At 40.6% G+C, this 26,818-nt stretch overlaps 2 protein-coding genes and 1 long non-coding RNA gene across 6 annotated transcripts in view; 1 reads left to right on the forward strand and 2 right to left on the reverse strand.

Moving 5' to 3' along the window:
- Positions 1–8,918, forward strand: LOC117948829. Its single transcript, XR_004657569.1, has 3 exons — positions 1–134; positions 701–706; positions 8,909–8,918. It is a non-coding gene; the product is annotated as an uncharacterized LOC117948829 (long non-coding RNA).
- Positions 195–24,535, reverse strand: kiaa0513 (KIAA0513 ortholog). 3 transcript variants are annotated; one of them, XM_034878687.1, is made up of 13 exons: positions 24,387–24,535; positions 18,580–19,157; positions 14,682–14,781; positions 12,455–12,528; positions 11,829–11,899; positions 9,735–9,942; positions 9,612–9,652; positions 9,406–9,478; positions 8,657–8,734; positions 8,283–8,312; positions 4,744–4,824; positions 3,189–3,283; positions 195–1,216 (listed from the first exon to the last, which is right to left on the reverse strand). In XM_034878687.1, exons 2-13 carry the CDS (start codon positions 18,963–18,965, stop codon positions 1,200–1,202), a joined length of 1,254 nt encoding a protein of 417 aa, XP_034734578.1. In that variant the 5' UTR covers positions 18,966–19,157; positions 24,387–24,535; the 3' UTR covers positions 195–1,199. The 3 variants fall into 3 exon arrangements, with proteins under 3 accessions (XP_034734578.1, XP_034734576.1, XP_034734577.1); XM_034878685.1 differs by having other exon boundaries at positions 195–1,221; XM_034878686.1 differs by lacking the exon at positions 8,283–8,312 and having other exon boundaries at positions 195–1,221.
- Positions 24,536–25,450: 915 nt separating this feature from the next.
- ces3 (carboxylesterase 3) overlaps positions 25,451–26,818 on the reverse strand; it is a 28,372-nt gene continuing 27,004 nt past the window's right edge. Inside the window, exons 12-13 of one of the 2 annotated variants that reach the window (XM_034878674.1) lie at positions 26,585–26,657; positions 25,451–25,799 (exon numbers count right to left, since the gene is read on the reverse strand). In XM_034878674.1, coding sequence (XP_034734565.1) covers positions 25,613–25,799; positions 26,585–26,657 — 260 coding nt within the window. In that variant the 3' untranslated portion in view covers positions 25,451–25,612. The remainder of the gene's footprint in view (positions 25,800–26,584; positions 26,658–26,818) is intronic. The other variant, XM_034878673.1, reaches the window with a different exon arrangement.

Below are 26,818 nucleotides of genomic sequence, written 5' to 3' on the forward strand. Positions count from 1 at the left end.
CTTGATGCCGGTTGCACCTGCTACATAGATATGCCGATAGATAGCATACAGATGTAGTTGGATAGGAAAGAATGTGTACTTTCATCCAGGTGACATGCTAAGCTATGCATTGTATAAATTACAGCTCAACCAGAGTCCATCACTGAAAAAACATAGCATTTATATAACAAAAGAAACTGTGTGCTCAAGTTTTCTTTATCTGGGCATGAGTAAAAGAGTGATCATTGCAGGCTCTGCATTAGTGTTAGGTAATAAACATCTCAAGATAAAATACAGTAACTTTCATGGAAGGCACTTTGAAAAGATAAGTATAGTTTCTAAAGATCCCATGGGTATAATCAAGTTTCTAATTAAAAAAACATAACATGAATACCATTAGATTATAAATGTGTAGGTAAAATTGGCAAAAATGGGATTGAAATATGTAGTAGCATTTCTCTGAGTACGTAGTCAGTAGGAAGACTTTGCTGCTTTTTTTCTTTTTTGAAAGGACGAGAAAATTAGCTTAGCATACGTCTGGGAGCAAGGGAAACAGTTAGCCTGTCAAGCTAGTAATATGGCTAACATAGCTCAAAGCGGTTGTCTTTGTGTGTAAAATAGGATACTACAGGAAGCATAGACCAGAACTCAGTAATTCATGTATGTGACTTTGTGATTGAAAACTGCCCGGGTACCACATTACAACACTCGGAGCTGTTAGTGACATGTCCTCTTACAGTACATCCAAGTCTGGTCTGAACTGTCTGCAGACACCTATGTTAAATGTAACAAGGCCGGAGGATGATTATTACACCAGATGCTGTTACATGTGTTACACCAATGTGTAATAAATGTGCCAATGTTTCCAAGGAAACAGAACAAAACAGCATGAAGGATGTAGACATCATGTGTGTAACTTATAAATCCAGAGTGTCCGACACCATGCTGACTGTGTTTAGGTGGTACTGAATGGTTTCACTTTATGCTTCTAATTTTGCCAAGCAGATCAGAGACGTTCAAGTTACACCAGCTGATCAGGTTGTGTTATTGCTGACACGGGTGCAGAGGAGCACTGACAAGTTAGATAAAGAGGGATTTCTACAACTATGGCACGGCTGAGTCCAGCTGGGGACGGAGGTTTTCAGCAGTGTAACAGAGAGGTCACTGTGACATGCTGCTGTCGTCATCAAACTCACTCTGCTGCCATTTTCTCTATGTGGTCACTCAGCAACTTGTACTGTTCTGCAAATGGGGGTAAAACACACAAACACACATTTTTTTTAAATCTCCATTAGGTTGAGTTGTGTATAACAGGACTAAGAGCCCATTTCCATCTGGTATTCTCATGCAATTTGGATCCATACGTATTGCAATCAGCTCCCTAAATGCAAATAACAAGAAATCTACAAGTGTTCAGTCCTATTACGGCAAATACTACTTTTAACACTGTATATTCTTTATGTGAGCTGTGTGTCTTATATTTTGCTGCTGTAGTGCACTGACATTCCCCAATTTATGATCAATAAAGGATCTAATCTGATAGGAAAGATGTAGTTTTCAGACTGACAGTCAACAGACATGGTGTACCTCAGACCAAAGGATGCAGTGTGCGAAGCAGTAGAAATACTTCATTACTATTACAAAGAAATCTACAGTACCAGGAAATGTACTAGCATGTTTTCAAATGGAGAACTAGCCGTTGTTGGATGACGTTGTGTGGCATTGTTTCTCTAACAATATATATATCTGTATAAAGTATATATATTTTTATCTTATATTGCCAACCCCACTGTGCAGATGGATGAGAGCGTCTTTCACACAGGGCTAAACACCCTAACTAGACGGATGTTAGCCACTGCTCTGAGAAGCTAATCACACAGCGGGGAAGCACGGTTGCACTTGTTCTTGCAAGTGGTAGAATCCCTTGAATCTCTCAAAGTGATGTTGCTCTACCTAGTTTTTCTTGTTAGAGACGGGCTTGTTTGCATGAGATAATAGCACAAGTGTGCTTTTGCATACTAATTCAATTTGTTGGAAAACAAGGGGACTTTTTTTTTTTCTGGAAACAAGTGGTAAACATATCCTCGACATACCACCTTTTAAGTTGAAATTGTTAGCAAACAGCTGCTTATCTACACATCCAGCAGGGAAACCAGGAGGAGTTAGGGTTAGGGTTAGAGTTGTGTTTCTGGCCATCTGATGAATACACAGTCAAATATGCACTCTGCTTTTTGTCTCTATAAACCTCTGATGGAAATATCTTATTTTGCCTGTCTGTTGCCTGGTGCTGAGCTGGTAGACAGCAGTTTTTTTTTTTTTTTTTTTACAGTTTTTCTCTGAATATGAAACTACAGTATATGAGTTGTAAGAGTGAACCAAAACAGTTAAGTTGTTTGCCGGATAAGCTAAACCATGATCTAAAACTCACTATGAAGTCCTGTGAAGCCAAGGGAAGCTGCAGAGTCATGATGACAATCCTCAGTCGGTTCATCACTTTCACATTGTGTTCACATTATTATTTTATATGCTGTTATCATGCATTTCTGCCTGGCTGAGATCCGCTCCCAAAGCAAGTCACTTCGAGATGTTGTCTGGCTGCTCCAATCACATTCCGATTGCATTATGTTCAGTGTGCGTTTACACCTGCAGGAACTTGGGTTTATCCCAAACCAGATCAGAGATCCAGATGCAGATCCTATGTTAATGTCAGGTGTAAAAAGAAATCTGCACTCACCAACATGTGAGGATTTCTGGGTATTGTAGTTTAATTCATAAGTTATCTACTGCTGTTATTGGCAGGTGCAAAGAAGGAAAGGATCCAGTTCAACTTTGAAATGGCACATTTAACTGTGTGTCCTTGAAGTTCTTCTACTTCTGCTGCTCATTCCGAACATTCTCAAACTGCAGCAGCTTTTCTTTCTTTGCCAGTAGGAGGTCTACATATCTGCTGTTATGTTCTAAACAACTGCTGCTATTATCTTTTCTTTTTTCATAAGAGCTGTAGACTGGCATGTATGGAAATGGTGTGACAATGATTGAGCAGGTCTCCCCTGTTGAGAACCTGCATCTTGCAAAATGTGAGTTTGTGAGTTAACTTGTGGATCTAAATTGAAAACCTAATTCAATTTGGTGCTTTATATCTAAAAATACCAAACAAGTCAAAGGGCTGAGATCACAGACTGGTGTAGTTTCAGTGTTACATGCGTTACCTTCATTCAGGTTTCCAATGACCGCCTGCTTCTTCAGGAAGTCATTGCAGAGCTTCTTGCTGAGCCCAAACGCCAGCATGTTATGAGTGAATGTCCTGTAAATACACAAAGTCATCTCAGTACTAATGGAAAATCTTGCAAACACACTAAATGTTCTCAATTACCGTTCACAAAAGATAAAACTTGATATCTCAATAAGTAGCAAAAGAAACATATGCTGTCCAATTATATATGACTCTCTGCAGCAGCGCCCGCAGGATTCTCCTTCACAGTACGCACAAGAATTTATCTATAAAGGACAGACATTGTAGTTTTATTAAAGCTGATTTTAAAACTACTTGCTTCCCAAAATGTTGTTATATTTTATTTATCAGTTAAAAATATATGACATATATTATTTATATAATTGGGACCAGAGGTGGAATGTAACAAATAACAATTACTGTCACGTTACTGGAATTTAGTAGTTTTTAAAAGTTTTTCATTTTACTTTTACTTAAAGCTGTAGTTCGTAACATTTGATATTAATAATGTTTATTCCATTCAAGCCATTATCAAATGAGTTGCTACAAAACTAATTAAAACTCTCAGCTCCACACAGCTCTCTCTGTATGTCTCAGTCGGACTATGTTCACAGGATCGTGGCGTCCGGCGACTTTCCCACGCAGAAACTCGAGTGAAGAGAAAGACCTCTTTGTGTGTGTGATCACGGAAGGCTTGTACCGTGTGGACGCGACGACCGTTTTGTTGTCATTACTTAGAATTCTTCATGGAGGAGACAGGAACTACACACTATATATTTTTTGTTTGAAGTCTTGTACTTCACTAAATTTTCAATCACATCTGTTACTGAGTAAAAAATAAATGTTAAAAAACAAATGCAAAGAACCGAATCCCGCCCTAGAAACTACTACAGAGAATGACAGGAAGGACAAGCAGCGCCACGTTGTGTTCACTGGCGCTAAAACCCCAGGGAGGACGGAGAAAAGTCCAACACCAGTGGTGCAGACTGGGCTAAAAACCTAACCCTGGTAAATTCTGCTGAAGTTGAACTCCAAGGAAAGATCCAACATTATACTGTCCCCTTAAATGTTTTGTATGCCTTTAGTCTACATGTTTTATTTTGTTATTGCACTTTAACTTGTAATGGTAAGGTGTTCCTTTAATTAAAAACTAACTGGTAACTAGGTAACTCCGAGTAAGTTTAACATGAGCTACTTTTTACTTGAGTAGATTCTTGTAGTAAACATTCATCTAAGTAGTAGTACTTAGAACATTTCTGTACACTATGCACCTCTGATTGGGCCCAGTAACTTGTCTAACCACAAGGAAGCTTCGCTGAGCAACCAGGTGGAACTCCTCAGTCAACGTGTAAAATACTGACACTGGAGCGTCTCTCAGCATCAGATACCATCGCAAAAATCTCCCTTTAGCATCTGTACGGGACGCACCGGGCGGAGCAGCAGCAAGACAGACGTAGAGAGTAGAGAGTCTCAGCTCATGAGCTTTAGTCCATTGTTTTAGTACACGGACAACACCGAGGCAGCTTCCTCACCCGAGCTGGCCAAAGGCGATGTTCTCATCGATTTTGGAGCTGTCGTCCCTCTCCTCCTGCGTCATGTGACACCACTTCTCCCTGCAGCACAGACACAGTCGGAGTTAGTCTATAAATTCCAAAGTCTCTGCAGTGTGTAACCTTCAGTGTCTCTACAGAAACAGGCCAGGGGTGAGTGTCAAAAAATACCAGCTGTCAATGCCATGCTGACTCTTCACAGTGATACCACAGACAGATCTGGTTTCACATTAAACTTTAAACTGGTGGATAATGGAACCTTCAACTTTTCAGAAGTCTGTGAGCTTTTACGATTAAAAACTCGCTCTATTATTATTCAAATAAAAAATAAACCCATGACATCCATCCCTGTAACTGCTCATTTTGTAATGGGATGCAAAAACTGATATTCCATTACACAGAAAACATAAGAATCACATGAACCAGCCACCAGCAAAAGAATAAAACAAAAGTATCATCATTATCATCCACCAGATGGAAAGCATAGATTTGCACAGTGTATAGCCTAGCTGTGAAAACCTGAACATTTTTTCCATGCATGGATTCACCAACACCACTAAGGCCATGAGGCTTGTCAAAATGAACTGGGAAACGAGAGGATGGTACTTTACGGTTTATTACTTTACTATTTTCATTTCTGTCACATGTTACTGAGGACAGGTCAGACGTGACTGAAGAAGTTTAATACATTAAGAAGAACATTAACACAATGCTGCTGCAGGCCTAAGACAAAACACATATTCATGACAGTAATAACTACTAGCACTATTTCAATGCAGTGAATCTACTTCAAAACTAACTCATAATCAATAGATTGTTCTGTGATGAAATCTGGTAATTTGCACAACGTTTTGGTTTACCCACTGTTGTTTCAACCCATCTGCATTCTCTGCTTTTAGTTTTTAGTTCTTGTTGGTTTAGTTTAGTGGTTTAACTCATATTTTGAAAGAGTCTTCTTTTTGTCCCATTGGTTTTAACCAACATTCTCAGGCCCTTACTCCTTTTTAGTGCACCTGCCATTTGGTTAATCCCTTTTTTACTCTTAAGATAATAAATTACTTTAAATTCACCAAAGAAATAAGCTTTATGGTGCTTCCCTTTTACTCTAGTGAGCTGGGCCGTGACAGATCAAAGATATTTCTCTACATGTCATGGCCCTTGATGTGATTCTCATTTTCCAGTGTGGCCCTTAGGGGACACCGAGTTGGACACCCCTGAGCTACAGTATATTTGGTAAGGTATTGGCAGGAATAAATAACCACACATGTCCAAATGGCATGTGCAGCATATCCCTGCAATCAATCCACCGTGGAAAAAGAGTCAGCACAGGGAACATGCAGATGGCGGGAGAGGAGATTAAAGGTGTGAACATGCATGCAAAGAACACTTCAGACTGCAGTGGATGTGCTGTCTTTGTCTCCTGCTCTAGATAGACATTTTATAAGGTCTCTTAACACATTCAGGATATTAACAGTGGGTGTGATGCTTTTACTTGTCAAAGATAGGCACACAAATCTTTTGATAGCAGCATCAGAATACCAATCACCTATCACCTGTTAATAGAAAAGTCGAGCAGATTAGAGCCGTGCCATGCTATGCAATGGAAATGCGGCATTAGACAACCACAACGACCATGCCAGATGTAGCCAAATGAAGGACGAAAAAAGCACAGACATATGGTAACAGAAACCATTGAATCCCCCGTAGACATAGGGCTGAGTAGGCCTACTGAATTCCTTTTTGGCACCAACCAAACTGACGCGTAAGTATTGACTATCAAAAAATGACTCGTCCTTCAACACAAATCTTCAAAACCTAAAGCGCAAAGCTCATCAGCATCAGTGAGCCAATCGGCATGCAGTATGCTTCTACCAAGATCTAATAATGTCTGTGATTGGCTGGCTGACATTACACGTCATAGAGACACGCAGGAAAAACTCGACGTTACACAGAGACGGCTCAAGTAGTAAAAGCTGGAAAATACATAAAAAAGATTTGTGCCGTAATGTGTAATGTTGTAATTTACTTTGGTTTTTAAAAAAATGGTTTAAAAAAAATTATCGTTAAGAAACCGGTGACAAAGTCCCAGTATTGGTGGTATTTTGTGAACAAAACCCATCCCTACAAGCTAAACAGCAGAATAGAGTACACTTTTGAAAAAAAACTATTGTTCAAATACAGTGATCACACAGTAATCCAATTATAATTACAAGCAAACCACTTCCCATTTATAATTCTAGTGATGTGGACATCACTCGCCCTGCTGTGATTAAGCAGATTATATCTGTTATTCACTACACAACACAGTCTCACACTAGTCTCGTGTCATTTTACCATCAGAGACTCTCCTAGCACCGCTCGCTGGAGTAAACAGGACGAACTGCCTCTCCGACCCCGGGCGACCTTGAATTCTGACTTCAAACTCAGGAAATAGCTAATTAACACATCTGTGTTCCTATTCTGTCTTTAAAGTGGCTGTACTCAATACTGGACTGTGATACTGCAACAACAGTATTTATAAACTGGTGCAATAACTGTTATGCTGCTGTTATACTGTGCAATGTTAATATTATTATTATTATAATATTAACTGCTGTCAAACTCCTTTTTTTAGTGTCATATTTTAATGTACTTTTAAATTTTTTTAACACTAGCACTCTGGCATTTGTGTTCTATCTCTCTCTCTCTCTCTCTCTCTAGCGATCAAAACAAAGACCCAACACCGATCTCTGCTCCACACTATTCCTCCCCCGTGTTTGCTGCTATATTAATCTTCTGAATATTGAGTACAGCCCCTTTAAATGATTAATCAATGATTGAATTTTACTTTTATATTGATATTGTGTTTGAATGTCATTTTTTTTTCATAGCATTTATTGTATTCCGACTCGCAATACCTTTGTGTACTGCTTTAACTTTTACAGTTTTACATGGTCTTAAGAAAACGGTTACGTTTAAATTTGCCATTTGTCAACTAAACACATCGTGTGTATCCTTGATGCCCAATAAATGTTTAAATTTAATTTCCTTGCTTATAAATAATATAATAATAAACTCCCAACAATAAACAACAATACATTTATAACAATAAATTCCCTTTACACACACCACAAACCATCCCCGGTGTTAGCAGGAAACAACCAATGCATCACATAAACAACCCCCCCCCCCCCCCCCCCCCCCCCCCCCATCTCTTCTCACCAGACAGAAGCACACAATAACTCCTTTTAGCTAGCTCTCCCTCCCCTTCTTATTTCAAAACAACCGCTACAATGGGCCTTCATGATTTTACCTATGGCTTTCCATTAATGCCGCCATCGGTCTGTAACTGGTCCCAACGGGGCCCTTGTCCACAAAGACACTCGCCACCGGGCTGAACAACTTTTCTGGGGCAACACTGACACAATTTGTGATACAAAGGCCTGCGCCCTTCTGCACCTCTCTGCCTGGATTCAGATGTACTTTCTCTCTTAGTTAGCTTTATTTCTTGTTCAGGGCAGTGGACAAATAGAAGGACAGACCTCTCGTCTTTCTCCTCATCCTGCGTTCCCCTGCTCGGCAGCAAGGCACAAGGAGACAAAGGGTTAAAGTCAACATGCAGAAAGAAGGAGAACAACAGCTAGTACATAGGAAGAGAAGAGAAGAGAAGAGAAGAGGAGGTGTGGGGCATCAGGAGATTAACAGCAGTAGTGGTTTAGCCTGAAGCATACTGAACAGCACGGTGACATCACTGTGCATCACTACAGGGTCTCTCCATATTAATTTGATCAGACAGATACAGTGACAATGGAACAACAACCCACTTATGTTTTAAAAGATACTGTTTTACCCCACAATAATTTGTATTAATATATATTTGATGTTTATTTATCTCTCTATTCCCATCCAGACTGACCTCGTGGTTGGTGATCTTTTCGTCCTCTCACAGTGGACGGCATCAAAAAACGCAGCGTTCCAAAATCTGAGAGTGTGCCTGGCAGAGAGAAGGGATAACATATTATAGATCCACACATCCAGTCCGTCCAGGCAAAACATGAAGGCAGATGGCCCAATAAGCTGCAACATGCTTCATCCTCCGACGCTCTGATGCATGCTTCATGAGGCCAGGCCTTTCTAGAACATCTCATCAAAGCACAGTCCACTTCAGTAAACAGCTAGTTTATAACTCGGATGTTTTATTAGAAATGAACCTACCTAATTCTAGAACTATAAGGGCCTACAGACCGAGCTGAGATGATTGGACGATTAAACACTTGACAGAACTGTTTGGATCGTTTCCACTTTCTAAAATGAGAGGATTCTTCTGCATGGAGTATAATTACTTTACAAGTACATTTTCCTGATAATACTTACATACTTTTACTTAAGTAACATTTTCAATGCAGGACTTTAACTGGTAACAATGTGTTTTTACAGTGCCGTTGTAGTGTTGTCCAGCACCAAACAAAATGCAAAGTTACAGCAGCAACTCGCTGGTGAACATAGCGAGGCATTCAGCTTCTGTCATCACTTTTCTAGCATAATAATAATAATATATCTCTATAATATGTTGCACAACATAATGAGCTTGTGATTTAGGACAGTACACGGTGAGGCTCAGAGCTCCTGTATCTGTTCCACATGGCCAGAGGTCCCTTCATTTACCAGATGGGCTGCTGCTTCAGGTGGGTGTACAGGTACACCTTCTCTCCTTTCTTTTCCTCTGGAGCCTCAGACACTGGGAAGGAAAAGAACACATGACAGGCACTTGTTCACCTCAAGTTATTTCTAACTCACATTTGGAAAGATAACAGAGAAGTTTAGCAGGAGACAAAAAAAGCTGTTTTGCTGTAGGTTTTGGTACATCATACCTAGTGATTTGGGCTTTGTGTCAACCGGGCTTCCCCCATCCCTAGAAATGAGAATGGGTTACATATGACTACTATATAAAACAATGTTAATAAAAACAATTCAAAGGAGCTGTATCTGCTCACTCAGTCTTGGGAGCCATTGAGCCCCTTAGCTTGCTTTCTAGGCCTCCAAAGAAGCCCTTGACGTCAGTTTTAGATGTGGTTTTGAGGAGGCGCTCAGCGGCATCCTTCTTCACAGACAGCCAGGAGTTGGCCTTGTTGATGTACGAGTCCAAACCAGCTGGAGGACCGCCACGATCCAGCAGCTCCGAGGGAGATGGCTGGGACTTCCCTGAGCAAGACATGAGCAGAGAGGTCAAAGTCATGGCATCACTGAAACCTTTTTTACATGTTTAAAGCCCCACAAGGCAAATGTTAAACATCAATCTGTCTTTTAACTCAATGTCCTGTGGTGTCCTTGGTCCAACGCGTCACACCTGTCAAGGACCCCTTACATGAGAGAGATGGAGCAGGGACCCCCTATCACATGTATTGTATAAAATTAAGTTGCATATCAAACTGGGCCTACAATAATGTGTGGGTGGCCGGAAGCCTTTATACATACCTTTGTTTGCATAGAATACAAAGCTATTAAAGCCATGAGTTGTTGGTATGATTTAATAAATCATGTTTTAATGTTAAAAAAACATGTGGCACAGTGAATCCTCTGATAAACTGCATCTGTGGGTGGTTACCTTAGAGACTTGCCTAACTAAAGACTCAACTTGACTTGACTTAACCTGTGACTTGATTTGACAATTTAAAGTCACATGTCTCAGTCAGACGTCAGCTTTACCAAAAGCTACATGCTGCTTTAGCCTCTAAGGGAAGGTAATCTCAGGTGGACATAAAATGGGCCTCGGTGAAATAGAAATGAAAACCATTAGTCCATCGGCTTTGGAGGAATCAATGAGACGTCTAGCAGTGCAAGACAAACAACTGTAAACATGCACACATTATTCTTCCTTTGGTTTCATTTGTAGTTTGTGGTTTGCAAGCAGACATTTTGTGGCCGTTCAGCACTGCAAAATTGCCAATAGTGCATGTTCACTTTATGTGTTATCAAAACAGGTTATAGCAGACCTGACTGCGGATGGAAGTTGAAGCAATATACTGTGCCACGACGCTCCACTAATCACTCAAAGCTTCCTGTTTGCACAAACACTACCGTCATGCAACCGCACAAAGCCATGTCACCTGTGTTTGTGGAACCACACTCTGTATCACCAACGATGACAGATATTTATTTTTCTTTTGCAATTACGAGCTCTGGTTGCCCTTTAAACAGTCTTGTATAAAGTACTTGAAAGCAATACTTGAGTACAAGTACAAGTATCTCACCCAAAAAATGACTTTGGCAGAAGTGAAAGTATCCTTTTAGAATATTACTTGAGTAACAGTTTTAAAGTATCTGATATATACTGTACCTAAGTATCCAAAGTCATTTATGATATTAGATGCACTTTGCTATTAGAAGTAAAAAAAACAACAACTTTATTGTGGCTTCCTTATAGTGAAGCATAATATTCAAGGTTTTCACTTTCTTAAACATCAAGTCTGACATCCCTTAAGAAAAAAACAGAAACTGAAATTTATTTTTTGTGAGAAAGAATATTTCACTCCAACACAAGTAACGAGTAACGCAGATGCTTAGGGGAAATGTAGTGGAGTAAAAATATACCTTTTATTTAGTGGAGTAAAAGGAAACCTCTTCAGAAATATAAATAAGGAAGTAAAGTACAGATACGTGAAAATGCTACTTAAGTACAGTAACGTAAGCATTTGTACTTGGTTACATTACAACATGGCCTTTAAATGTGTCCAGTCAAAGGCAGCAGCAATTTTGAGAATTTGAAAAGAGAAGTCCCTCTAAGGGCCCGACACAACAGGGACCTTTGGTCAAAGATGGGCCGACGTTTAGCGGCCTAGTTTTTAATCATGGATGTAAAATAGAATCAGTGCATGAGAAGAAAAACACAAGTGAGGGAAGCAAGCAGACATTAAGAGGGCACACACAGAAGGCTCTTCTTGTTTAGTTTTTTATCTTCATTTCATCTGATCATTTCGTTTATTTCATTGGAATCAGCAAGCAAGCTAACTAGCGAGCCAGCAGTGTGACAAACATGCCACATACAGAGATACAGAGTTGATAGACAGAGAAATTGAACGAGCCCTTACCACTGTAGTAGTATGTGAAGCACATAGTCATGAGGTTTTTGGCTGGGCTGTAGTCATCCATCTGATAACATCTGGGAACACACCATTTCTTTAGAGATGATCCTGTCATGTCTTAAAAGTTACAATTAATGGAATTTAATGGAACTTTTTTTTTTTTTTATGTTTTCTTATTGTCAACAAATCCTATGAAAAGACACAACCCACAATGAGTTTATCCTAATAAGTGTTTCCAAAGTCTAATGCATTAAATTCCTCTGTGCCACAGAGCTCAATTGTTGATCAAAAACTATTAAAAAGACATAAATGAGCTACAGTGTTGCACTGACAAGTTCCTTCATTAAAATGGAACCCACACACACTGTAGGTAACTTTGGCTCTATACACTGTCTTCCTGCTAGATACACTCAACAGAGCATCACATGAGTATGAATCCGACACTGAAAATAGTCCCCATAACTATTTCCTCCTATGTACGTGGTATTGAGAGATTTTTGTATTTTCATGGGCAAAGCTGACATTAACAACTTTATAAATTATCACCGGCCTTATCCTTCACAATCAAACGGGATTAGACAATTACACTATGTTGGTGTCAACAAAGTCAACCACATACAGTATAGACTCACTCAAACAGTGCAACTGCAAACGACTGCACCAGTCTGTAGAAGGTGGCTTCACTCACACATTTGGAGCGGCAGCGCTGTGAAAACAGTACGACAGTTGCAGAGTTATAAACTTGTTCAGGATGTCTTGGTGTAAAGACCCCGACAACCATCACTTACGTTGCACAAAACAGCTTCATAGATTCAAAAAATGATTGAGGACTCCACCACTACTTGTTTTTACGAGATACTTGGGTTTGATTTCCAGCATTGATGTAGCATTTTTTCACTCAAATGTGTGACTAAATGTGTGTATGTAGGAGTCAAAGAACAACTTGTAATTCCTTGGCCAATGCTTTTGGAATATTGCAGTTACTGTTTTCCTTAAAAGGCCACGAATGGCGTCTGACTAGTTACAGTGGGGGAAATAAGTATTTGACCCCTTGCTGATTTTGCAGGTTTGCCCACTTACAAAGAATGCAACAATCTATCATTTTAATCATATGTACATTCTAACAATGAAAGACAGAATCCCAAAGAAAATTCCAGAAAATCACATTATATGAATTTATTAAAATTGATAACCATCTGATGAGGAAAAACAAGTATTTGACCCCCTACCAAACAGCATGTTAATATTTTGTAGAAAAGCCATTATTGCCCAGCACAGATGTCAAACGGTTTTTATAGTTGGTGACAAGGTTTGTGCACATTTCGGCAGGGATGTTGGCCCACTCCTCCCTGCAGACAGCCTCCAAATCATTCAGGTTCCGATGTTGTCGCCTGGCAACTCAAATTTAAAACTCCCTCCAAAGATTTTCAATCGGATTCAGGTCTGGAGACTGGCTAGGCCACTCCAGAACCTTGATGTGCTTCTTCTTCAGCCACTCTTTTGTTGCTTTGGCGGTGTACTTAGGGTCGTTGGCGTGCTGAAACACCCATCCTCGACCCATATTCGTCTCTCTCACTGAGGGAAGGAAATGTTGGTCCAGAATTCCACGATACATGGCCCCGTCCATCCTCCCCTCAATACGATGGAGCTGTCCCGTCCCCTTGGCTGAAAAGCACCCCCAAAGCATGATGTTGCCACCACCATGCTTGACGGTGGGGATGGTGTTCTTTGGGTTGTACTCGGTGTTCTTTGCCCTCCAAACACAACGAGTTGAGTTGAGGCCAAAAAGTTCTATTTTGGTCTCATCTAACCACATCACCTTCTTCCAGGCCTCTTCTGAGTCGTCCAGGTGGTGAATGGCGAACTTCCTGCGGGCCTGTACATGTTTCTTCTTGAGCAGGGGGACCTTGCGTGCGCTGCAGGATTTCAATCCATGACGGCGTATTGTGTTACCAACCGTTTCTTGTGTAACTGTGGTCCCAGCTGCCTTCAGTTGATTCATCAGTTTCCCCCTTGTGGTTTTGGGATGATTCCTCACCGTTCACATGATCAGGGACACCCCCACAAGGCGAGATCTTCTGTGCCCAGACTGAGGGAGGTTGGCGGTGGTGTGGTGCTTCTTCCATTTCCTGATAACTGCACCGACAGTTGATCTTTTCTCTCCAAGTTGCTTTCCGATTCTCTTGTAGCCCATCCCAGCCTTGTGCAGATCTACAATCTTGTCCCTGATGTCCGTATAAAGCTCTTTGGTCTTGCCCATGGTGGTGATGTTGGATGCTGGTTGTTTGGGTGTTGACAGGTGTCTTTTATACAGGTAAGGAGGTGAGGCAGGTGTATTTGATGTAGATAATTGGTTGGGATTGGGGCTGTGTCTTAAAGGAAGACTAACTGGCTTGTAGGAGCCAGAATACTTGCTGTTGGGTAGGGGGTCATATACTTGTTTTTCCTCATCAGATGGTTATCAATTTTAATAAATTCATATGATGTGATTTTCTGGAATTTTCTTTGGGATTCTGTCTTTCACTGTTAGAATGTACATATGATTAAAATTATAGATCGTTGCATTCTTTGTAAGTGGGCAAACCTGCAAAATCAGCAAGGGGTCAAATACTTATTTCTAGTGATGGCCAAATGAAGCTTCATGAACCAGTGTCTTTATTTTCTGAGTCCACTAGATGGCGCTCTTGGTTTTAAGAGAAAGTCCTAAGGCGTTGCAATTCAGTATATTCTCAACCCTTTGTTGGACAGAGACCGCCATCTAGTGGGCTAAAAAAACAAAGACACTGGTTCACAAAGCTTCATTTGGCCATCACTACTTATTTCCCCCACTGCACCATTTCATGATTTCCCCATATTCACCTGTGCGCTGACGTATTTGGCAAACCACTCCCTGCCTTTGCCATTCTCTCCACTGCACAGCTCTCCAAAATGGGCCTTCTCTTCCTGGTCAAAGTCCTCCCTGTGAAAACATGGTCCAATAACTCATTACAGCACTAATGTATAAACATGCTCCACAGCTGGCTTTTATTAAGGTAATGATGTATCAGACTGATTTTACTATGCAGATAAATGAATGTGTTCAATTGAGAGTCTGACACAGAAAATGTCAGTATCTGACAGCTAAACAGAACTAATAAACAGAAAGAAATCCCAACATGCACCATTGAGATGTTTCTAAAGGATTGATAGAAAAAGATCAAAGATGATAGGATGGATCTACGTATAAGACTGGACTTGGGACGCAAAATGTAGCTGCATTTAATTTTATATTATATAATATTAGTATTCTGTATTGTTAGCAATGTCAAAATATGTGTAACTCTGCAGTGGCACATTGTTTCCATTTCACCAAGGTTAACTCAAGCACTCGAGCTGTTAATCCAGGAGACTTTTGAAGTAGTAGTTCAATATTTTTTGGAAAGGTAGATGATGAATTGATGATTTTTTCCGCGTTGCTAGTATTTGCGCTAAGCTAACCGGCTGCTGGTGGTAGTTTTACATTTAGAATACATGACAGACAGGACAGTAGCATCAATCTCCTCATTTATCTCTCAATAAGAAGCACACTTTCAACAATGTCAAACTATTCCTTTAAAGACACACACCGAACATTTTCTTCACAGAGTATTGGACTCAAGAACCAAACTGGTGAGCTAGGAAGTCACAGTTTCCTGCCACTTTATGGATAAATTGGAAAGGATGGGTGAGTCATTCCTCCCAACATCTGCCGCTGAGATGCAAGCAAAGAAAAGGGAATGTGCAAAGCTGGGCAAGGTAACAATGGAGTTTTTCTGGCCCCACTTACACATTTCCTTTTTCACTATTACTATGTTGTACATTGTATATTGATGTATATTGATTTGATGTTTATATGTATCTATTGATTTGTATGTGCTTTGGTTTCCACTGTTAAAGCACTTTGTAAACTATTGTTTTTAAAGGTGCTATACAAATAAAATAGTGGAAATGTAGCAGTCAGACATGCTTTGTACTATTGAAATACAAAGTCACACAGTGGTGACCAGCATAACAAACACAAGATAGGAAGGACTAGAGATGATTAGGAACCTACTAACAGGGTCCTGTCTAGGATGACTAGACTGTTCCGAAGAAGGCAAAGAAAGCGTAGGTCATCACAGAGAGACTGCAGACTGTAGGCCACCAGATGGCAAATTACTCGACAGAGATACAGAACTCAGCATGGTCACTGCAGCAAAAAGGCCAGAACAAGTTCAATAAATGTCTGTGAAATAACAACACAAAGGTACCCTGATATTTAGAAGCACCCTTTAAACATTTCACCCTGCTCACATTTGATTTCTTGTCAAATATTCCTGCATCGGTTGGACTGATGTCCCCCGTGGGCCTTTGCTGGTGAGTCATACTAATCTCTGACCGGGTGAATGTTTTCAAGTTATTCCGGGTGACAAACATGGAGCAGTGTTGATCTGAGTATAAGTGAATAGACAGCCTAAAGCAGGAGAAATTGCTGGCAACACACACTCAGGAAGAAGGAAAAAGTGGTGACAAAAGACATCACTCCATCAACAAACTGGAATTACTTTTGTATGCCTCTGCCAACCAGTGCAGTAGCTAAAGTTTACATCTCTGTCCAGACTTACATAATATATGTAGTGACGACTTTAAAGGAGTTTAATAAATTATTGTTTATTACTTGTATTTTTGTGTGGCTCTTTACAAAAAGCAGCACAGAAGATCTATAAATCACAGTTTCATGGTGGTCATCCAAGATCAGTGTCATGGAATCAGTATCTGACCAGCTGATTACACAATAGTACAGTTAGAAAATTCACTTTTGCAGAAGATTATGTCACAGTAAAGTTGACCTTTGACCTTTTGGATTTTAAATGTAATCTTTTCATTGTTTCATTAGACATTTGTGTAACAAACCTAAAATTTGCAGACAACCTAAAAACATTAAGCCTGTGGTGATGCCTGTCGCTGTCACATTAAAAACATAAAGCAACCGGAACTGGAAGAAGCTAAAGAGGAGAGTGAGGACACAACCGTTTCAAGAAGGCCTGATGTTAGTCATCAAATAATGGGAAAGTGTAAGAAATACACAATTGTGCACTGTTCTGTGCTCAGGAGCTACCATTAAGGTTATTGATGCCAGAGGATTCAACACTCTGAGAGTCACATGGCTGAGCCTGGCCTTCGTGGCTGACCCTCAGGTCCTTCTAGCACTCTCTGGGATGAGCTGATGTAGCTGGGGGGCACCTTCCCTGCACCCATAATCTGGTGGCTGCCATCCTGCCATACAACGGGTGTCTTTATTTTACAGTACATTCACCAATGCCGGGCTTATTTCTGACTTACATTTCAATGACCTGCACATTTCAGTATAAATCTGAATGCTCTTCTGAATGTAGCTATTCCACCTGCAAATATGATATGATTATGAAAATGGCAAAACAGGGCAGCAACTATTGAGTACTTTCATTAATGCTGCAGTGGGTGGGAAACAAAACGCCAGGATTGAAGCAAAGTGTGACCTCTTCCTTCAGCTCTCTCTCTCTCTCTCTTCTAAAGCTTGAAAACAGAACCAAGGGAAGACGCAGAATTAGATTATAGTTTAATTGCAATATGCTGAAAGATTTTTATGGAATTATTGCCTAATGATGCCAAAACCCCACAGCCTTAAAACAGTACTTAACCACAGTCAGACCATATAAACATGGACGACGGAGTATAAAAGTGAAGCCACAATATCCAGCATACAGGTGCTACCATCTTGTAATGTTGGAGCCATAGTCGGCGCAGTAAAGATTGGGCGGTCCCCAGTCAATCACAGTTGTCAATCATGACTTTTCATAACAACATATCAGAAAAATTAACACTTGAACACACTTCAGCAAGATAAGAACTACCTAAAATGACAAAAATCATGTTTGGGTAAAATGTATTCGAGGTGTACTTTGATTTTTTGCCCGTGCCCCTTACAAGGAGGGGGCCGGATTAATGACCTATACTGCAGCCAGCCCCTGGGGTCTGTGGGGGTGAACTACATGTGTTGGCTCTATGCACCAACCCCTGGCCCAGGTCAGACTTAGAATCATAGAGTCTATGCTTAAAATGAACAGTTTTTTTAATGTATTTCTTTTAGTATCTAAATTGATGCAGCAGAACCAAATATATTGTTTTTTTCTCCGACACATTAGGGGTGAACAGGTAAACAGCTTTAAACAATATTAACCTTGCATTAGCAAGTTGTGTTTTAAGCTCTTTTATTCTGCGAAGTTCTTGGCTCTCTATTGGACGGCTCCCAGTGGAGAGTTATGTAAAAACACGGACAATAAGCATCCTTACCACACGTTCTTCTTCTCTGTCCAGACCTGCTAGCCTCAGGAGCAACGACAGCGGGCTACACGGGGCTATTTTCATACATTTTCTGTCAAGTGACTAATCAGTGAATTGACTAATTATTTCACTGATATACAATATATATTTGCAAACATTTTGTGTATGATTGACATGTATGTGTGTTTTTTCTCTTTTAAAGTATGTTGATTTTTTTGGGATAAATAAATAAGTAAATAAAATGTATACATTTGATAGTGTCAACAGTACCAATGTTTTTTTCTAGGGTAACTATAGCATCCTCCAAATTATGACGCCGTCACAAACTGGCTTTCAATTTGTCAATCATGTCGCTTGTCTCTGATATAATGACTCTTTTAAGTACACATACAGTACATATACTCAATATATATTAAAAAAAAACGTTCTTCCTTACTTTCCGTGAAACACCTTCTCCACGTAAGCCTTCATGAACTGCCTCCTCTCCACCACCTTAGTGTCGGCGTCTTCTCCACTGTGAGTGGACGAAGAGGACGACCTCCTCAGCTCCCACATATGAGATGGCGGGTCCATGTCGTTGTCGCTGTCTGCTGACTCTGTAGCATCGCTGTCATTGTCTCTTTTCTCTTGGTGGCGAGTGCTGGGCTTATTTGGTGCTAGGGGCTCTGGCAGTAAGGGTTGCTGGTGGACTCCCAAGGCAGGTGCCTGCTCTGGTGAGAAAATGTCTGTATGGCCTTGGTGTTGGCTTCCATCTTTGCTTAGAGCTGTGGCCTCTGAGGACAGGTCAAAGTCTATTAGGTTGTCCACTGCTACGCCTTCCATGTTGGCATTAAGCTCTGCAATAGTGTTTTTAGAATGAGCTATTTGGTGCTCTGGCAGAACACGAGAGTGGTCGTAGGTGTAGGTGCTAGTTGGAAGCTTCAACTGTCGTATTGGGTTTTGGTCTTGATTTTACACAGGCTCTCCCAACCCCTGAGGGTGCTGACATCCAGTGAACTCACAAACCCAATGCCTCTGTGAATACAGGAAGGAGATAATTAGCATTGTGATCATCTTTTACATTCAGTTAAAATGTACTTGGCAACCTAATAGACCTAATGGTGGTGAGAGGTAAGACAAAGTCCGGGGCGCCTGGGTAGCAGTGTATGACTTGTGTTGATGTGTGACTTCTGCACAACACAACTGATGGTCCCATCTCCATTACTAAGGCAGGAAATGCCATTAATTAACCCTTACAAGGCCCACCTGTGAAGGGAAACCATTTCATTTCAGGGACTACCTCATGAAGCTCATTGAGAGACCACCAAGGGTTTACAGCACTATCAAAAAAGAAAAAAATGAAAAATATAAGACATGTTTTCAGTTATTTCACACTTTTTTGTTAAGTACATAATTCCACATGTGTTCATTCATAGTTCTGATGCCTTCAGTGATGATCTACAATGGAAATGGTCATGAAGATAAAGGAAACGCATTGGATGAGAAGGTGTGTCCAAACTTGTGGCCTGTACTGTAGATAATAACTAGATTGAGTACCTAATTATTCAGATTACAGCAGCCACTTGACGTACATTTAAAATCCCAAAAGAAGAGTTTGGGTTTCTCAAAATTAAAATGAGCAATTAAGTGCACCGTAAGTTAACAAAATGCACCTGAAGGCACCATGTCCCGTTGGAGCCCACATGCCTTTACCGTTTGTTCGTTTTTTTGTTTGTTTTGTTTTTACATAACTCACAGGGAAGGCAAGGTGGTACCTTTAGGGAAGCAGGAGGATTTTCCAGTCGTGTTGTTTTATCTCAGAGTCCAGCAATGGTCATGGTGGCTAGAAAAGTCAAGCTGCAGGCTACAGGTAAGCTAAGCCTTTAGCTGCATGCTACCTGTGGTAGAAAGCAGAGAACGGAATGCTTGGAAGGAAATTGGAAATTTCTGCTTTTGATTTTGATGGGTGAAATGGAAAGCTCATTTCAATGTATTTCGGTTTTTCTTCACACTCCTAAGTTTTAACACTAAACTAGGGAAGTCTGGTTTTTGGCCATTATGCTCCTTACTACTGGAAAGAACGGCAAAGAAAACGTAGTATTTTAACGTTTAAATTGTGAATGTGTGTGTTTGATGTTATACCTGGGTAATTTGTTCTCAGGTCTCTCTTGTAACCGTTATCCTGATCACAATAAGGCGTCCTGAATAGATAAAGCCTAACTTTCATATTAAAGAGGCAAAGTGAGATCTCAGTTCAACAGTCTTACTGGCCATACTGGAAGTGCGAATTTGATGCCTGTCACATTAATCCTTGCAACTTTGATCTGGAGGCCTGAACCGAGCTAAGCAGGCGGCAGAGCCCCTTAGTAAACCCCTTAGTAGGTCCTGATTCCCGGCTGAGGACGGATGGGTACAATCACCTGCCTGCCAGGGACAATGTTTGGCGTGATTAATGTGTCCTGTCCTACTGTCCTCCCACGGCCGCAGCAGACACACGCACGCACGCAGCGTTCCTTCACACAGACCGCAAAGGCTGCAGCATCCATGAGCAAGAAGGGGACCTCCCACTAAACACCCCTTCTCCATCACACACATACACACAGTGACAACCAAACCCCAGACAAACACAGACTATACTATCATAAGAGTATACTGAAAAGATCTCTGCTTGTTGCTGTCAGCTGTGCAACACAACAGCATCACAAGACCCGGCCTGTGCTTGTTTCTCATCTTCAGTATGCTGCACTTAGCATAATTCACACATGGAAGCCAGCGCTGTTATGCAACATCCCGCGTGCCTCTCCCACCCCAAAATAATATCAGTTGAGAAAGATAGGGGAAATTTTGTCTTTCTTTCACTTTAATAAAAAACAACAACAAAATCTCATAAAATATCCTTCTCTATATGCAGTGTAACATCATTAATAAATCACATTATTTGATTTTTATTATGGATACTTTTCTATTGCACCTAGTTGAGGTGGGATTAATTTGTGTAAACGACTTTATGTATTAGTAGATGTTTTCTATAACAATGTGTGTGTGTGTATATATATATATATATATATATATATATATATATATTGTTGACAGTATATACATATGTTTGTACATTACTTAGGCTTACGTCACAAGTAAATGTACTATTGTAAATGTAAGTCATTTTTCACCACAGCCCTAAACCAACAATGAGTATCAGGCTCCAGACTGATAGGGGGTCAGCAGTCCTCCAGTCCTTTTACAGGCTGCAGGGACTGATAGCTAGCCTAGTCTCTCTCTGTTCTCCCTGCACCAGAGGCATGAACACTTAGGTTAGGGTTAAAATGTGTTTTACGGAACCAGGTATCTTTAGAATTGTACATTTGAAGCTCAGTTGGAGTTCACAGCAGTAGTGCCAGAGGGCGACAGCTAACTGCACGGCCACACATCACATGCTCCAATGGTTGTGTGACAGGCAGAAGTGGCTGATGGCAGATAAGTTGGGTGTAGAATCTCAGCTGAGGAGGTTGGCCAGTGGAAAAGCTGAGGACTGCACTTGCAGATGTAATCTGTTCATCCCCAGCAACACTCTCAACACAACAACACTAAATCTGTTTTCAGAGGACGAGACAGAAAAACAGATCATCATGGCAGTGAACGTGAAAGCAATGCACTCCCAGAGTATGGTGAACCTTATTATACCTACCATTAACGAAAAGGAAATTACAACATCACAGTATCATTTTCTCTATTTCTCAGTTCCTTCAGACTGATGTGACCCACACTAGTCAGTCCCTCACACACACATGAGCCCCGTGTCTGTGTGTTAGATAGTTCGGTAGACGCGTGCTGCATGCTTATTGGCTAACTGATACTGATAAGGTTAATTCTTTAAGTATTGATATTTTGGTATTGAATGTCAAGCCATTTTTTGACACTAGTTACTATAGAGGCAATTCGATTTGTACCTAATATCAAAAATCAACCAACAAAGGCATTGAGTACTAGCCAATTTAGAAGCAAAGCAGGGAGGGACATTCCTTTGCCATCCTAGGAAAAGCAAATTCACCACCCACCAATGTTCTTTTACACTGAATCAAATGTTTTCATTATTCATGTTGCAGCTGCTTGGCTTAATTCAAGGCTTAAAACTCTTTATATTTGTATTTTCTTAAAGGTTGATGGAGATAGTGAGCAGTTGAAAAAGTGGGCGGTCACTGTTGAGCAGACAGAACAGAAAGGTCAAAGTAAGAAAAAAAGAGCACTTAAGCAATCTGTTCAACACTTATACAATTACAACCTCGACCTAGCATGCAAATACTGTTTCCTCACCCCCCATGTCCTTCTATTGTTGCTTTTAATCAAAACCTAATATGTACCATAGTAGAACAACAGCCTAGACAAAATGCCTGCCTGAGCTCTTCATGCTCATCTAGAAGATAAGAACGATTTCTCCATCTTGCTAACCCTGAAGGTGATGTAACATGCACATCAAAGCAACTAACCATACAGAAGGGGTGTAACGATCCATCGATCCAATCCTCAACCATCCAATATTTATCCACGATTTATCGATTATCCAAATATCGATACATATCCTCATCTTTAAGATGTCCCTTTACTTAGAAATAGCCACTTTATATTTGTTATTTGTTAAAAAGAGTAGTTTTTTATTATTTAAATGTCTGAAGGAGCTTAGTCATGAAATTCTCAAATCATACCTTGTTTGCTTTGTGTAAATGAGTATAAATGTACCAGATTGTGTTGAATCGGTTTATGATTTGTCTCACATCAGTCACAGGCATGGCAAACTTTTTAAAATCAGTAAATATTGAATCGTTGTTCTAAGAAACGATATATCCTGTTGTATTGTAACGTGTGACTTACACCCCAAGGGTTGATTTGTGATAGAGCCGGCAGCCAACATATATGTACAATCATTACAACAATACAGTAAGAATTAGTCTATATCCACAATGGTCCACTTCCGGGGTTGCTCTCTTAAAATCCCGCCAGATTTCTGTCTTTTTGGCCAGATGTCCATCATCTTCCTCCTTCTCTGTGTTGGTGTTCTAACCTCTGGTAGATTTCTGAGGACTATGGTTACCTGGTCTTCAGATCTCTGCAGGGTAAATCCAGACAGCTAGCTAGTCTATCTGTCCAATCTGAGGACTATGGTTACCTGGTCCTCAGATCTCTGCAGGGTAAATCCAGACAGCTAGCTAGACCATCTGTCCAATCTGAAGACTATGGTTACCTGGTCTTCAGATCTCTGCAGGGTAAATCCAGACAGCTAGCTAGACTATCTGTCCAATCAGATTTTTTTTTTTTTTTTTTTTTTTATCCTCCGGATAACACCAAAAACAATCTAGAGCCTGTCTGTCAAGCCAATAACTGGAGCCCAGAAATATTTTGTCAGCTTAGGCCTTTCCTAACTGGCAAATGGCTACTAAAGATTGCGAGGCCAGATGAGTAGTGATTTCAAAGTGTAGTATGGGGATTTGGGATTAATCTTGACATCATGACTGTTATAGCTTTTTTACTGTTTTAATGGGTGCCAGTGTTGACTATATATAGTTATTACGTGCTAATTATGTACAGTTTTATATAGGACTATGTATTCTCTGCCATCTGCTTGTGTACCTGTTATTCAGCTTAGTGTGGAGCGTTTTAGAGCCTAATGCACTGTCATCAGGCGATATCCTCAAATGCAACCCCTCTGTTCTAAAAAACAATGAGTAGAAAGAAAAGGGCTAAATATGTGATAATAATCACTAGCCTTTCAATAAAAAAAGATTGAAATATTAATATTAAGATTTAAATGGTTCTCGATCCAATAAACATAACGCTTTGTTTCTTTATTCAGTTGGTATACGCATTTGTCAATAAGCCAGTTCATAAAATATAATATCATTGCATATAATATATAATATATATTGTAGACAGGAAGCGGTGCAGCGAGATGCCGAGTATCGTTACTCAGGGACCTGGGACAGGGACACAGCTCGGCTCACGTTTCCTGGAACGTCTCGAGCACACAGGAAGACCCACGGCCGGCCGTCACGTCTTCGAGAGAAGCCATAAGCAACGACGCATTCAAACATCTCGTAATAAACCATAGGAGGCAAAATATCACAAGAACATCTGTCACTGCGCTGTGACCCCCCTACCTCTCAAACAAATGCAAAATGGCGTTAACGAGGCGTAAAACAATACGTGTCGAATGTGTGACGTGACATTTCACGAGACGCCAACATAACATAAGTAAGAGCTGTAGCTACGTACGTGAAATGTCCCGTACTCCATGAGACAAGCAGGAGACAAGAGGACAGCTGCTGCTGTTTGTGTCCTAGACTCGACTGTGGTCGTAGGGAAGAAAAGCGCAGGCGCAAAGAGAGGCGAACACGACGAGGGGGGAACCCAGTGACGTCAACAAGCAGCACAGCCAATGAGCAGTGGTGCTGCGTTGTGTCCACACCAACATGACCGGATGTTTCCAATACAATAACAGCATGGTGGCTCAGTTTGGAGCTTGAGTAACAACCTAGTTTTACACATAGTCTGTGGTAATAACACATTCTAATTGAAGGTGTTTTGTTGTTATTAACATTTATTCCCTCCACTTCCTTTCATTTTAAAAGGCTGGAATAATTAATTAGGGTAACCTGAGATTAGATTTGTTGATTTCTTTCATGACAGACACAGAATAATGTTCCGAATAATGGTATTCTGTATAGCACATGATGATGTAGGTCAGCAACTATACTTCTCAATAAATTTTAACAGTTTGCACATCCTTTGAATATTTTTACATAGTGTCTTAACTTTATATTAATCGCAGTGGCGGTGGGCTAGGTGGCTAGAGGCTCTGTCAGAGCCACAACACCGCATCTGCTCAAGGCCTTGGGGTGTTGGAGAGCCAGACCGCATCCAGGGGGCCGTCCAGGGGGCTGTCAGAAGAGGCGGAAAAAGGAAAGCTTCTAGATCCGAGCTGACAGACAGGATCAGGTGTGGGAGCAAGCAACTCCTGAAGAAGGCTCTCTGTCAGGGAAACGTCCCTGTTCACTGCCCCGCAACCTGGAGATGTCCTGGCCTAAAGGGGGGTAGTCCCCAGCTGAGGACCTTTTAGCTAACCAAAGTAGACGCCGGTGGAGGTGTAGCAGGCCCGGTGCCATACAAAAAGAATAACTACTTTCAATATGGAAAACCACTTGAATTTCCAAAATGAAGGAAAATGTTGCTCTCACTCATTAACATACATCCTTTTGTGCTCTGAAAAATCATTTCAAACTGCATCTACAAACCATGCCATCCGAGGGTTGTGACAAAAGACACATATTGTTTCTTTCCAATGAAAGGGTTCCTTTAATAACAGCTTTTTTTCTAACCATTATCCAAAGCCCAGTATATCCATTCTGAAATAAAGATGAAGTGGTCCAGACAGTAATGTACATTATAGCAGTTATATCTGGTGAGGAGGCATAAAAAGTCAATACAAATGACATCAGAGATCAGTTTCCAGGTTCAGCTGCTGCGGCCGCCAGCTGTTCCAGCTTCAGAGGGAGGGTGACAGTAAAGAAATGGACCCTGTCCTCCTTCAGTTTCTGTCTCACCGTTTGCGTTGGGCCCAGTTCCATGTACTCCTGCTTCTGCCTGTCATACTGAGGCCAAGTGACAAGCTCTGGACCGTTGGGAGAGCTGAAAGCCAAATTATAAAACATGCCAGCTTCAGACAGTAGGGCGGCCTCTGCAGCAAAGAAAATCATCAACAAACATGTCTACTACTCATTCTGTATGGAAGTTTGTTTATGCATGCTTGTACCTATGAAAAACCACATGCAAATAATGTAAAGCTTCTATTTCATCTATTTCTTTTGATTCAGCCTACTGTATTTTTTCTTGAATTGTATCAATTCATCTTCAAAATGACTATAAACTTTATAAACTATTTAGAAATATATGCGTATTCTGCTGAATATTGTCATCTTGCTCTGCTGTATCACAGTATATTTTCAGAGTCTGACCTGCAACATGTTCTGTACCAGTAAGTGTCAACTTTAAATCAAGTAGCCTCTCTGGTCATTGTTTCCACTTTTATTTATTTAATCAGTATTATTTCCTTTGTTAGACTTTAAAATTGCTTGAATTGACTTCTTTGCTGAACAAGCTATAAACACAAGCTGTAAAGTCAACACTGCCATATCAGATCAGGTGAAACATCCATTGGACACAGAGCAACACTAGCGTTCAGTTGGAGTGCTAAGAGAGACTGAATAAAACATTAAAGTTGTGACTATGAAACCAAAAAAATAAGCTTGAGGATGGTAAAAAGCTCCGTAGAGCTGAGCGGAACTGCAGAGTCAATAAAAGTCAATGATAGTTCTCCGTAGGATTGCCCCTACAAGCAACTCCCTTTTGCTGTTAATATCAAAATGTTGATTAGTGCTGCTTTCATGATACTGTTATCCTCAGTTCTCACTCACCCAGTGCGGGCAAAACTGCTCCAGTACGCCATCATGTTGCTGCAAACTCTTTCATCCTCCTTGGTAATGTTGCCTGAAGATGGAACAGAAGGGGTTTAATCCCAATAGCAATATGGTCCCATTCATTCCTTCATTTAATGCACCAAGTTCCAGAAGTTGGGAAGTTGGGGTGAAGCGGTCACGGTTAGGGGTGAAGCGATCATGGTTAGGGGTGAATGGATCATGGGTTAGGGG

The sequence above is a fragment of the Etheostoma cragini genome, chromosome 8 (genome assembly GCF_013103735.1).
Source record: "Etheostoma cragini isolate CJK2018 chromosome 8, CSU_Ecrag_1.0, whole genome shotgun sequence".
In the NCBI taxonomy this organism is placed as follows: Eukaryota; Metazoa; Chordata; class Actinopteri; order Perciformes; family Percidae; genus Etheostoma; species Etheostoma cragini.